At 36.1% G+C, this 13,545-nt stretch overlaps 1 protein-coding gene across 1 annotated transcript; it reads left to right on the top strand.

Moving 5' to 3' along the window:
- The first annotated feature begins 3,084 nt into the window (after nt 1–3,084).
- LOC108776379 (pancreatic triacylglycerol lipase) lies at nt 3,085–5,215 on the top strand. The gene is made up of 5 exons (XM_018542977.1): nt 3,085–3,107; nt 3,181–3,242; nt 3,474–3,824; nt 4,021–4,263; nt 4,797–5,215. Exons 1-5 carry the CDS (start codon nt 3,085–3,087, stop codon nt 5,213–5,215), a joined length of 1,098 nt encoding a protein of 365 aa, XP_018398479.1.
- The last annotated feature ends 8,330 nt before the right edge of the window (nt 5,216–13,545 follow it).

Below are 13,545 nucleotides of genomic sequence, written 5' to 3'. Positions count from 1 at the left end.
AATTTCCGAGAGAACTTTAAAATAAAAAATAGCCACAATCAATTTTTCTTTTTTATTTTTCTAACTTTTGAGAAAAATGTCTAGCGCAAATTATAATGACATTTATTAATCGCTGATTTGCCATTAATTACGTTAAAAGCAGTCTGCAAATACAATGCAATAGGCGAAATTAAACGAGAAGTTTACGGGAAAAATGTAAGCCGATCGCGTCCCGATTTTTCCGATAAACCCACCTCATTTTAATATTCAACACCTGTAAACGCATCGGAACAAAGGCGATAGCCGCTGCAGATCGGAAAGTATTTGTATCGAATGCATTCCGCTGAGCGCGCTCTGTGTACAATAAAAATTTCAAGCGGGTCGTTAAAACTGGTTTTTATTCCGCGCGCTGTGTACGAAGCGAACCTGTTTGATTCTGTCTGAGAAATGTAACCGCCGAGGGCGAGAACCCGCCGCGGCTTTTAAAAAAGAACACACGCCACAACAGGTTTCCGTCTCTTAATCCTTCCGCGCTCGCTTAACAGTCTCTCACGTCAATGTGCAAATGAAAATTTTCATAGACACGTTAACATCGTCTTTCCCCGCGGCCCGGCTAATGCCGCGAAATTTTCATAAGCGCACTAATTTCATTATACTAATTGGAATATTTTAAAATTTACGTAAACGCAACGGGGACCGCGCCGTAGGACTCAATTACGAATAAAAACCCGCGAGTACGGGGGAATTAAATGTCTCAGTGGGAAAACACGTACGTTTAGGAGGTCGTATTTTCCTAGTCGCCCATGTAAGTCGTTTCTCGCACGTCGTATTTCCACCTTGCTAGTCGAGGTCTCACGTAAAACGAAATACCGATCAATCAGATCGTCCGATATTGTCCGTTATCGTGAACTTCTCTGTGAAATGTTTGACATTGATACTTGTCAACAATGCCTATTTGAAATTTATGCACATTGCAAAATGTGTTTCGAAATGTCATAGATAAGCATCAATATAGCCGCACTACAAATTCGAACCGATTTGCTAACGTTTTGATATAACAAATCAACGTGAAGAAAAAACTATTATTATCTTTAATATTCCTTATTATTGTGTCATTGTTAATTCATGTTTTTTTAAAACAATCCAATATTTCTAACAATAAGTATTGTATGTTTCTCTTATTTTTCTTTTTTATATATCAATGATCTTTGTTAACTATCATTTACTAGATTAAGCGTATAATAAGAATAAAAGAAATATTACATTTTTCTTACTCGCTTAAATCTTCTCTTTATTTCCTGTTGCACTTAATGTTAAACTAAAAATAGCATTAAGATGCATTATTACTTTTTGTGATGCATCTGTCCTTTTTAATATTATATTATTGTGTAAATATAACGCGTGTTCAATTTATATCATATGGAATTTCAAGGCATCATTTAAAAATCAAACGAGATACATGTGGATAATTAACGGTTATTGATGTTTTATAAGAATGATTGATAATGCGGATAACGCAATTGATATACAAATAATTGATTGTCCAAAATGAGGTTACAATCAAAACGTGAATTGCATAAAAACTCTATTTACTTGATAGCTTAATTATATCATTAACCCGATATTAACTCGATGTAATTAATATAATAATAGAGAATAATAATGTCCTTAAAATATTAAACTCTTTCAAGGGATATTGGAATGTGCGGAATACGAGCCGACCAATCGTTTTATATTTAAATTATATGATTTATCGAATTGTTACGCTGTATTAATTTGCATTTTCATATTTCTAGCGTTTTGTGTACAATTCTTCTGTGCGATAAAATATCCGTTAATATCTCTGTTGTACGTGGGATTCCCGTTAGGCCTTCAATTCTATTTCTTAACAAAAGTACTTGTCATATCAATAACATCCGCTGATTATCGAAACGAATCTGATTATCGAATAATCTCAGTGACGACAGAGGAAGTTGATTTACGATACAAACTAGATCCGAAAAAATGGTAAATCTCAATAGAATTAAACAATAAGCGGATCAGATAATTAACGTTCAAAAAAATAAATGATATCTTGTCAATATTATATCGGTTCTTTCATTAAAGTTTTGCCCCGATAGACATTGTCTTATTGTAAAATATATTGTTTTTTTTTACTAATTCTTTTATCGTGCTGTTTTTATTATTAGGACTTTTTGAAATTTATTGTGTTTATAATCATCAATATATATATGAGCTTGCTCGCAAAGCAATTAATTTCTATTTATTTATAAAAAATACACACAAAAAATATCATTCTATTGCTAAGAAAGTGATTACTCGATTTACTTTTTTCTTCTAGTAACAGTTATCTTTAAAAATATTTTCTTGATAAAATAGTCGCAAAAAATAAATTTTATACATATAAGAGAGAGAGAGAGAGAGAGAAAGAGAGAGAAACTCTCATTATCATATATTTAAAACAAGAATTTCTTATCTTTTAAAGAATATTACAAAATTTTATCGAAAAAGTGTCATTATATAATGAGCAAATCGTATTTGTTTTTATTTAATAATCTTGATTAAATTATTAAACCTACTTATGCGATTCAGAATGTTTTAAATAAATTTGATGCTTGTGACGACCTTATGATAAACATTTACGGATTTATTAACTCTTAAAATACTTGAACGAGTAATTTATATTTATGTATGTATTGTTCTGTGTGTAAATTGTGTAAAGAGCTTTAAAAAGCTTGAGTAAAATCCTTTTCTTTTCAGTCACAACAGAGTTTAGGACTGCGTTATTTTTATATTGTAACATATAATTCTGTGTATTTTATGTTTCATTCTTGTTACTTATCATTGATACTCAATATGCGTTAAAGTAGTTCATTAAATATAACATACATGCATACAATGAATAAAAAAGTATTAAATCGTTCATTTATTTCTAAAGATTAAAAAAATGCATCATATATTTTAACGAAATGTAAAAAAATTTAGATTTTGGTAAATTTGTGCAAAAATATCGATGCAAATGTTGTTGCGATCTGAATGAGATATCTCAGATATTATCGAATAATCGATGCGATACTACAAAAGAAATTTATCTTATCGCTAAAAATGTGTATACTGATAGAACTCAAGTATAAAATTGTATACATATATATTGATAGAAGTCAGGTACTTTATAAGCGGTTGAATGTGAGATAACAATAGAATAACGTTAAACATGGGAATGTACGTTCTAATTGGCGTCTTACTTGCCTGCTCTGTAACTGGTAAAAATATTTAAAAATGTGTTCTTCTATAAAAAAAAAGATAAATTTATTGGATTTTAAATTTGTACAGTAATTTGTATAACTTTTTAAGACTTGAACAGAAAAATAATCGTTACTATAACAATATTTTCTCTCTTGTGTCTCTCTCGTTTGATGTATTCCTATTATACATCTTCTTTTTCATTTTTTATTATGTGTTGTACGAGTATCTTGTATCCTGATTGTACACAGGGCTTCCAGTGAAAGAGGAAGTGCTTTCTGACAATATATTTACTTCATTGGATTATGCATTCTTTGAAAATGAAGAAGCATATGTGTATGATGACAACAAGAACTTGGTGAAGCTGACATTGGAAGATGACTACGTCGAGCAAAGTGCATATGGAAATGACAGCGATGTGTCAGACAGGGTCCTTTTTTATCTGTACAAAAAAGACAATCCCATTGAACCGAAGCAGCTCTACGTCGACGATAAAGATACTCTGAAGAACAGCAACTTCGACCCAACACAACCAACGCGTTTTATAACTCACGGATGGAAAAGTTCTCGCAACAGCGCATCATGCACTTTAATTCGCGACGGTATTTGATTATTTGTCATTAATATACAAATATTATATGGGCGTTTCGTAACTTAAAAGAATTATTATAGAAATTCAACATATGACGTTAATTTCTTTCTGTACAAAAATTAATTAAGTCTCAAAACAGTGTTATTCTTTCCTTTTCATTACTTTTCTTAGGTTATTACTGATGTCTGTCACTTTTTATGCTGCAGCTTATCTTCAGGTTAGCGATTACAATGTTATCGTCATCGACTGGAGTGCAATAAGCAGCATGTCCTATGTTTCGGCTACCAGGCGTGTTATGGCAATTGGTCAATTTGTCGCCACTATGATTGATTTTCTTGTAAAGAACGGAATGAATCCGTGGGAAACTAAAGTAATTGGCCACTCTCTTGGTGCCCATGTAGCTGGAATCGCTGCTTATAACGCTACTAGCGATGTCGATTACGTCGTGGGTAAGTTTTTGATATTTGACATCTAATAACTTTCATATTTGACTAAGAAGGATATTTAACGTTGCATGAAATATATTATATCTTTATGTTTAATATTTTGATTAAAGTATTAAATTTTTGTACGTGATAAAAAGCCACACTTTTTATCAAGCGTCATTGAGTCGTAGATATTGGAAATTATACAAACAATTAAAAGAATTTTATTTCTCCCTTCTCTTTGTGTAAAAGAAATGTGATAGTATATTTCTAATGTTAATGTATTATTATTTTTTACAGAAACATTTTGTGACGTTTATCAAATTTTTGAGAAATTTGCGTTTATTTTTCATGTTTGATACGCATTAAGCATCCAATATGCATGTATTATTTTCACAGAAAGTTTTATGTTTTACTTTTTATAAAAAAACACTTTTTTTACGTGTGTTAATCAAACGTTGTCATTGCTCGTTTTATTTATCAAATAGAAAAATTGATTATGTTGGTCTCAATCAATTATAATTATTCACTGACATGGCGTGAATTTATCATTCCAGGACTAGATCCAGCCTTGCCTGGTTTTAGGGTAGAAGGTCCAGGACTCAGGATATCGAATGAAGATGCAAATTATGTGGAAATTATCCACACTAACGGTGGTGTGCTTGGCTTCTTAGAACCCATTGGAAATATTGACTTTTATCCTAACGGCGGTCAAAAGCAAGTTGGCTGTGGGGTAGATCTTGGCGGCTCGTGCTCTCACAGTCGCTCGTTTCAGTACTTCGCCGAATCTATCACTAGTCACGTAGGGTTCCTCGCGAGACAGTGTGATAGCTTCTCTAAATTTAAGTCGGGCCTATGTAACGACACCCAAGCATCCTTCATGGGTGGTCATAAGCCGTTCTTCAGACCAAACGGTAAATTTTATCTGATAACCAATCCGTCGTCTCCGTTCGCGATCGAACCACTCGCGATGTGACGATGATGATTGCCGCTCTATCTGGAAGGATCGGTCCGATTGACGATCAGCCGTCAGCGAGGATTCTGGATTTGGAAATTCATTGCGGAACAGGAAGGAGAAATCTGCGCCGGGCTAAACTCGTTTTTCCCGGCAATCGATCGGACGTGTTCACGGTGCGTAATTTCGTTTCCGCCCGCAGCGGCTGTTTCGAACGCGAGTGTTGTAGCTCTCGTATCAGGGCATTTTTATATCGTCTAAGTCGGGACTACAAATCGTTGAACTACCGGGAATCGTAGATGCTATTTATTGAAAGAACAGGTTGAAGTATCATCGACATTGTGCGTTGTTTCGCTTTACCGTCGACCCAATTACCGGGATAAAAGCAACCATCATATATTTTGCGAAATATGTCTCGTGTGATGTAAAACGCATCATAACTTTTTATTGAAAATGCAAAATATCGGGAGGATACGTCCGGTTTTCAAAATGCGAGTCAAGTCGCGTTAAATACACGTATTAATTTCTTTACTGTTGTTCATTTTTTCTCGCAGTGACTCGCTTCGATGCGTACACTGGTGAAAACATCCACCGAGGCACATGGCCTCTTGAAATGCGAATTGCTCGAACCAACCTCGGTCTTAGTCGCGGTGCATTAAATTTTATCGTAATATATTTCGCGTATATCATGCATAGCAACAAAGATAATAAGGCGATGCGGAAAACAGTTGGATTAAACCGTGCGCTGAATTTTAGGCTCCGGGCTGTTTTGTGTAAACAGACGTAGATATTTATCATTTTGACATAATGCACGAGATGAAGTTTTAAAAAAGAAGATAAACGTGGTTTTGTAAAATAAGAAAGACCGTCGCGCTCGAAATGAGTTATCTTCGTCAATTTCAACGTGGATGCGAATGATGTTGATTTTTAGAAATGGTTGATTTTTGGATGTAGTCACTGTTTATGTGAAAGGTGTGTTAATTCCGCATTCCAGATCTATAATGCTTGTCTGAAAAATGTACAATCATCTTCGTGATATTAGAAATGTAATGAAATTTGTTAAAATTATATACTTATATTTACAACAGAGCACTGATGTACAATATTATCATTATATTTTTGCAAAATAAAAAATATATATAATTTTTTTCGTTTATTAGTCTAAATTCAACCCCATAGAGTTAGATAATGGATTATCTCCATAATTATCTTACATGGTTATGACTCAATCATCTAACAGTATTTCACACACACAATCAAACATCTTTCTTTAAACTGACGATAAAAGATCTGAAATGAATAGACTGTTTTGTGAGTTTTGAAAGAAATATGTTACGTTGAAATAGTTTACACACAAAAGCAGAAAAGAATATTTATGTCCCAGAAGATATTCCATTAATGTGCTATAATGTGTGTTAAAAATACCGCTAGAAGTGGATTTAAAAAGTATTAATAAATTTTTTAAATGTTACGCGACTTTTGCAGGCGGTATAAAATATTTTAGTCTGAAGTGATTAGTTCTCGGTGCTAAATTGCGATATCTACAAGTTCGATAAGGTGCCGAATGTTTCCATTGCGGATATACGCTAGGAATATCAATTGTTCGCACTCGCAATTGAAATATCCGCGATAAAAGTTAGCGAAGGCGGGCTGTGTTTCATTAACGCATGAACAATGAGTTCGCCAGATGCAAGCCGACCTGAGTATGAATACCACCTGACATGAATAAGAGTCCCGAATAGGTTGACTGAAAAAATCCTGATGCAGGACGTCCCAAACAGGAATACATCTTTCTTGATGAGAAAGGCATTCTTTTAAGTCGTGTTAATCTGTTAAGATTAACAAGGAACATATTTATTTCATTAGTGCCACAGGACGATATAATAATGTGTGTCATCTATTAATAAAAATTACAATTTGATCTCACATTATTACAATAATTTTATTAATGCGATTTCTCACACGTTGATATTTTTGTTTGATAAGATTAAACAATTAATATCAGACTTATATATTGGTGGACTAATATCCGTTATCGATTCGAGAATATTAAAAAGTCGGAAGAAGTATTACATAATGCACGCCATTGTTATCTGATACATTTAAGTAATTTATCATCATATTAATCATTATTTTATTTTGCATGATCTCATCCTGCTCTGCGCGGAACCTGTATTATTTTTGTCTAAAGATTGTTTTATTTTTTTGTAATAAGGAGAAAAAATTTGTGAAATTACCTATCTACTTATCATTTTGAAAAAACTTGTTTTAGTATTCAAAAATGTAAACCTTTTCCAGATGAAATATTCGAAGTCCCGAAATTCAAATACAATTCACAACGAGAAAGACGTTATTTAATTGTAACGGTAATAATTCTTTTCTTGTCTGACGCGCCCTGTCCGAGGTGTAGGTCAAGATTAAAACCCAAAATTGACGTCGAGGGAAAAATTAAAGTTGTAAAGTTTCTGGTATCTATCAACGCGAGACGGGTCCATATATCAGCATACGTAGCGTTCGCTGCCTATGTCTCAGTCGGAAAAGTGTTGTCCTTTCGATCGTATTCAAGCCGCAAGTTTGTCGGAGACTACTTTTTTCCCGACGTAAAACAATCCCCCTGCCGTTCATTTTTCTGAAAGTATCGACACCGAACGAGAATTTATTTGCTCCTTTTAAAGTTGATGTTATCCAAGAAAACCATCACGTATATACGTGTACATACATTCGAATCTGAGATACTTCGATAAAAGTATTTAAAAATAAAATGGATAATGCATTTCTATTTTTCTCCTGTTAAAGGTAGAAATAGAGAAAAGAATAATGCATAAAATTTTCACAAAATGATTAAACAGCAACTATACGAAAAGGGAAATATGCATATGTTTTATCTACGGCGCAAAATATTCTATTATGTTTATCGACCAAGTGCGTTATCGGTATATTGAGAACATCAAGAAATTATGTACAAAATAATTAATTATCACATTATAAATTATCGTAAAATCGATATGATGATCAAGATAATCTAATCATAAAATCTCGCGAATGTATGAGCACAAAATATACAATAACGATCATTATCGTAATATTATATAATCTCCATAGCTGGAAGCGACTTTCTTATATTGAAATCCTCAATTAAGGATGAATAACGTAGTGAGTGTGTGAAAAGCGAACCAGGTTCTAGTGGTCACCCTTCGAAGTAGATATTTGATAAACGCCGCACTCCATTTTTTGTGCCCTTGTGGCGACTCGTTTGGTATAACCAGTTATGAATGTGAGAAACCAGGACGACAAAGGGTTTTGTAAAAAAGAGCCACTCTTCAAGGAAGGCGCGTGCATTCCATGTATATGCCCACATACGCGAGATATTTTTTTGTTCGTGTAATAAGGGGATGCTGGGGTTGTCCTATTTTACCGATCAAATGCGATTTAACACATTACAATACAAACGTATGATTTACGAGACATCGACGTATCACTGTATATTATTACGTCAATATCGCACACATAAAAATATAAAGTACATACAAATTCGTAGAGAGAGAGAGAGAGAGAGAGAGAGAATATTAATCTTTATTTACGCTTCTAATTCAAACGACTCACATGTATTAACTTTTTTATTTTACACCTGACTTTGCCTTTATTTCGAGCATATAACTTTTTTATGAAATAAATGTTTTGATAAATTGACAGCATTGATCGCGATGAATACGGAAATTTGTATTTTATAAATTTTTTCCTGAACACAAAATACACAGAGTCGGATACATTAGAACGTGTATATTTTCATGGGAAAAGAATTTTAATTTTATAAAACTAATACGAAATAATAATAAATGACATTTATGTCGGTAAAAAGACAACTGCAGTAAGAAGGAAAAGAGAAGGGAGATGTCATTGTTGAACGTCTTAAAAGCGTACCGTGCACGATGTCTCATCGGAGAGATTAATCTACCCGAAATCGTTATTGTCGTGGTGCAATTTTGAAATCTGCTGCATTATCGTACACGCGGGTCTGCATCGTGCGAAGTACTTTACTCGTGGTATGTATGTGCGTATAAACTACATAAAATAATTGCTAAATGAATCGCCGCGCTGTTTTTCCCGCCATTTAAGCGAACTTATTAAGCGAACATTTTAATTAACGCGGCGATTAATCACGTAGATCACACATCCGGTCGTCACGTTTATACGCAAATATATTATTTACGCATTTCCAAAGAGTATCGCTTCAGTCTATCGTATAGCCGTATGCCGAGGAAATGAACTGATAATTGCATTATACACATAATTGCGTCAATTATGGCCAACTTTTGACGACGAATTATACGAAGCTTTGGAAACGCGTTCTTCCCAACGAAGCGTCGGAAATACAGTACGCGTAGTATGAAATCAGGCGCGTATACGCAAACAGATGAAATTTCATAATCGTAAGGGACGAGGGTGGCGGGGGGGCCACTTGAGAAAAGAAATCGTAGGGCAAGTAATGGGAGAGCGCGGGCGACGAAAACGCATAATTTTAGATCGTAAATACGTAACCCGAGCCAGGGTGGTCACGCACTTACGTTTAATTGGTTCTTATGACGGTCATCTTAATTGACCGTGCGACTATTATCGGATAGGATTACTATGTATTTATACGGTACCTTACGATCCTTTTGCCATGTGACTCAACGTCGACTGTAGGACAAAAAGACTGTTCTCGGAAGAACCATGCGCGTTCGCAGAATCGATTGAATCGTATGTAATAATTAATTAACGCGTGTAACGTATGAATTGAATAACCGATAAAAAATAATGTGTATTACGTGCATAACAATCCATCACACGAACCAAATAATTAGTTCTGTAAATTTTTAACGTACAATTTACGGCAACCTTGAATTTCGAAAGATCAAAATGCTCACACAACGACAGCTCGCAAGGGTTCGAGCAAGCCCTTCTCTCCCCCGCCTCCCCGCCTCCCCGCCCCCCCCTCCGCCCCCTGCATTTCCAGGAAGCGTCTGAATAAAATCGTATCATAACGTGAACTTGCCGGCTACACGAGGTTTTCCAAAAGTTCCCCTGCATTTCCAGGAAACGTCTGAATAAAATCGTATCATAACGTGAACTTGCCGGCTACACGAGGTTTTCCAAAAGTGGTCAAGGTGGGGCTGGGTGGACAGGTCGTTAATAAAGCTTGAAGAAGGGCCATTAATCACGGGCTATCTCGGAGTCGAGCTCGCTCGTGTAAATATCCGCGGAGATATTTACCCAAACGCGCGTAAGTTGTGCGTATGCTCGTCGTCATCCATCCCCTTTCAACCTCTCTCGTGCACCATCACGCGTCTTCTACGATGATCAATGTAAAGAACTCGGCGATAAAAAGCGAGGAAAAAAAAGCGCAGTCGGTGAGGGAAGGGAGAAGGCACCCTTAATCTAAATATTGGCTGTCCATTTATCAAGCACCATAGGTTTCGATCGGCACTAATTAGCTTTCCTTCTCGGCCTTCTTCGTCGATTCCGTTTCTGTATAAACCAACGACTCATGCACAACGCTCTTTTTTTTTACTTATTGCTCTTTTGATCTTGGCTCGAACGCGTTGATAAACGACCAGTTCATATCGCGAATACGATTCATCGACGACTACTAAATCACACGTTGACCAATGGTGAGCATATTGGCCCATTGACTCACGTTTTATTACGTAAGAGTCAGAGAAATAAGACATCTTAGAAATAACCGTGTTAAATCTTTCAATAAAATTTTCGTGTCGATTCACTTGCCAGCTATACATAAATATATACGTTCACTTTCTCACGTATTTCGGGCAGAATTATTGCACTCATTTAATAAATGCAGTTTTGGTATAATAATTGATTGTAGAGGAATACAAGTATCTTTTTTTAAGTATATTCTTGTCTTTCTTTCTTTATGTCTTCGTTCTTTTTCTGCAAGCAACTCAGAAATAGTATGGTTTTATTTAAAAATAGTTTTGTGACTCCGAGAATAAATTAAATATAATTAAATTGCCTATGTAAGAGTTCACTTATTTTTGATAATTTTTTAGTTATGTCGTTGTTGAATAAGTAAGTGATATATTTGCATTGCACAAAACAAATACTGAAAGTAATGTTAAGTACATGTTAAGAAAGTCCTAAATCTTCCATAGGAGATTCTCCTGATTCAGATAAAAGTAAACTATGTACCATTGAATATTGTTAATTGTGCAACATAATTATTATGAAATTGTTTCTAAATTCATCTGTCATCTGTTCTCAGTAGCCTTAAAATTTAAATGTCACAAGTTAAGATCTATAATTAGTTATATTACGCACTGTTTCGACATATGGCCTCTTCAAGTTCAAGATAAAGCAAATCTTCCAGTCAATACGATATAATCATTTGTCGATAAGATTCGAACAAAAACGGTATTCATCACCGGTCGATCGAATTACGATCTTTTATACGAAATTGGAGATCTCTAAGTAAACGTAAGACCCTTTATTTATTATCCGCGAACATCCACGGTTAACAAAGATGGCTGACTACAAACGCATAACCAACTTGATGTCTACGAATATGTGTGTGTATTCATTTGCGCGCACACGTACACACACTCACGCACATACGCGCACATATATAGGCGTCTACATACAAGTACGTACGTGGATACGGAATGATCGGGACGCAAGTAGAAGACGCAGAAGACGAAGTCGCCGATCGCCGTCGCGAAAAAACCGCATCGGAACGCGAGCAGAACTCGATAGCTGGCTGTTCGGATTGATGCACGTACGACTGGCTGGTGATGCAACATAAATTAAACTGCATAGGTCGTCTGCACACCCCAATCAGCTCGGTGTCCCATGGTCATCGTGCAGCATTATCGGGCGCACGAAGCGCTGTCTGGATGCGTGTATGCGTGCGTGCCTGCGTGGGCGGGAAGCGCCGCGTACGGCACGCGTAGCGCGTTCACCGCGCTTTTGTATGCGGCAAAAATTGGCATTGGGCGCGGGAGGGTTATCGTTTTACCCTTCGTTCGCATCGACACATCGACGGGGATGACCGCCAAAAATACCACCCCCCCTATCCATTCCGATCATTCGCGCTCGCTTCCTGCTTTCCCCCGCGTTCCCCTTCCTTCTCCGGATGTGCGATTATCGCGAGCGATGTCTCCGTAAGAAATCTTGCTGCGGACAAATCGTGGTGAAACGCGTTTACATGTTTCTCATATTACTTCAATTAAGTCAGAAGTATAGCAACAGCTTTAGAATTAAAAATAGAAGTACAGCGTATGCTGATATTCAAGAATTTAGAAACAGCATGAAGTGGTTACTTGAATATTTCAATGCTCATGAACGAAGCAGCCGATATGAAAAATCCACGGAGCGCCGTTATGCTGCTAGAATATTGCACGTGATCTCGAGCATCGAGGTAACGAGGCAACAAATATTTTTCGATATCGTCCGACAAAGAATCGGAAACGTTGTCGGAAACAAAAATGACACGACCCGCGTGCACGCGCACTCCACAAAAGTGGCCAAAAACGCAAAAAGTGGATCGGGAGACAGCATCGGGATCCGAGTACCCTCGGAGGATGCGTTGCGCAAAATTGCATTTAATGTTGCCAGCGCATCAGACGGGCGTAGCAAAAAGAACGCGCAAGCGAGAAAAATACGAGTGGGAGGGAGGGAGGGTGAATGAACGAAAGAGACAGAAAGGGATGGAAATACGAAATGAGAGTGCGGACAACGGAGACGAGGAATTAGTAAAAAGAGAACGGCAATGAGAAACAGAGACAACAAGAGAGGTAACGTCGCTACTCTTTTAATTGAAAACTCGAGTGCCCTCGCGATCTTAATTAAGAGTCGAAAATCTTTAGCCCGATCGATTGGACAAACGGGAAGGCCCGATCGGTCGGTTCACCCTTTGGCAATGGTCACTCGCAGTGAGTGCGCTGACACTTTACGTTATTTCCGCCTCTTGCTCTGGCTCTTTTTTTTATTTGAAATATTTCAATCGATCATTGCGGAAGAGACACAAATCAATCATATTTCGTATGAGTGGGTTCGGAATACTTTTGTTTTCTAATGAAACGTCAAATTTAAAACAATGCGTTAAAGAGATATTCAAACTTTATTTGATTTATTATAATTTTTGCAACAATTGCAAGAATTGCCTTTTTACTTTCTAAAACAAAATTTTCTTTCTAAAACACATTATTTTTTTTTGTCAGTGTTGTCGATTCATTTCTCTCTTTCTCTTTTTCTTTATTTCTCAGGATTCTTCATTTTTATCGCTTCGCGGGAAAAGATGAATCTTTCGCGAGTCAGCGTGGAGTCGAGTTTTATGAGTCGGTGATAGTGAACGT

The sequence above is a fragment of the Cyphomyrmex costatus genome, unplaced genomic scaffold (genome assembly GCF_001594065.2).
Source record: "Cyphomyrmex costatus isolate MS0001 unplaced genomic scaffold, Ccosl1.0 scaffold36, whole genome shotgun sequence".
Lineage (NCBI taxonomy): Eukaryota > Metazoa > Arthropoda > Insecta > Hymenoptera > Formicidae > Cyphomyrmex > Cyphomyrmex costatus.
Note: the sequence above shows the minus strand (reverse complement) of the source record. Positions and strands in the feature narration are given on the sequence as shown.

What these genes read in the sequence shown, in the direction of transcription:
- LOC108776379 (XM_018542977.1), top strand. Translation starts at nt 3,085, where the DNA reads ATGTGTATACTGATAGAACTCAA. An exon ending in ACTTGCCTGCTCTGTAACTG is followed by an intron (nt 3,243 to 3,473) that starts GTAAAAATATTT and finishes GATTGTACACAG; the next exon opens with GGCTTCCAGTGAAAGAGGAA. An exon ending in CGATGTCGATTACGTCGTGG is followed by an intron (nt 4,264 to 4,796) that starts GTAAGTTTTTGA and finishes TTATCATTCCAG; the next exon opens with GACTAGATCCAGCCTTGCCT.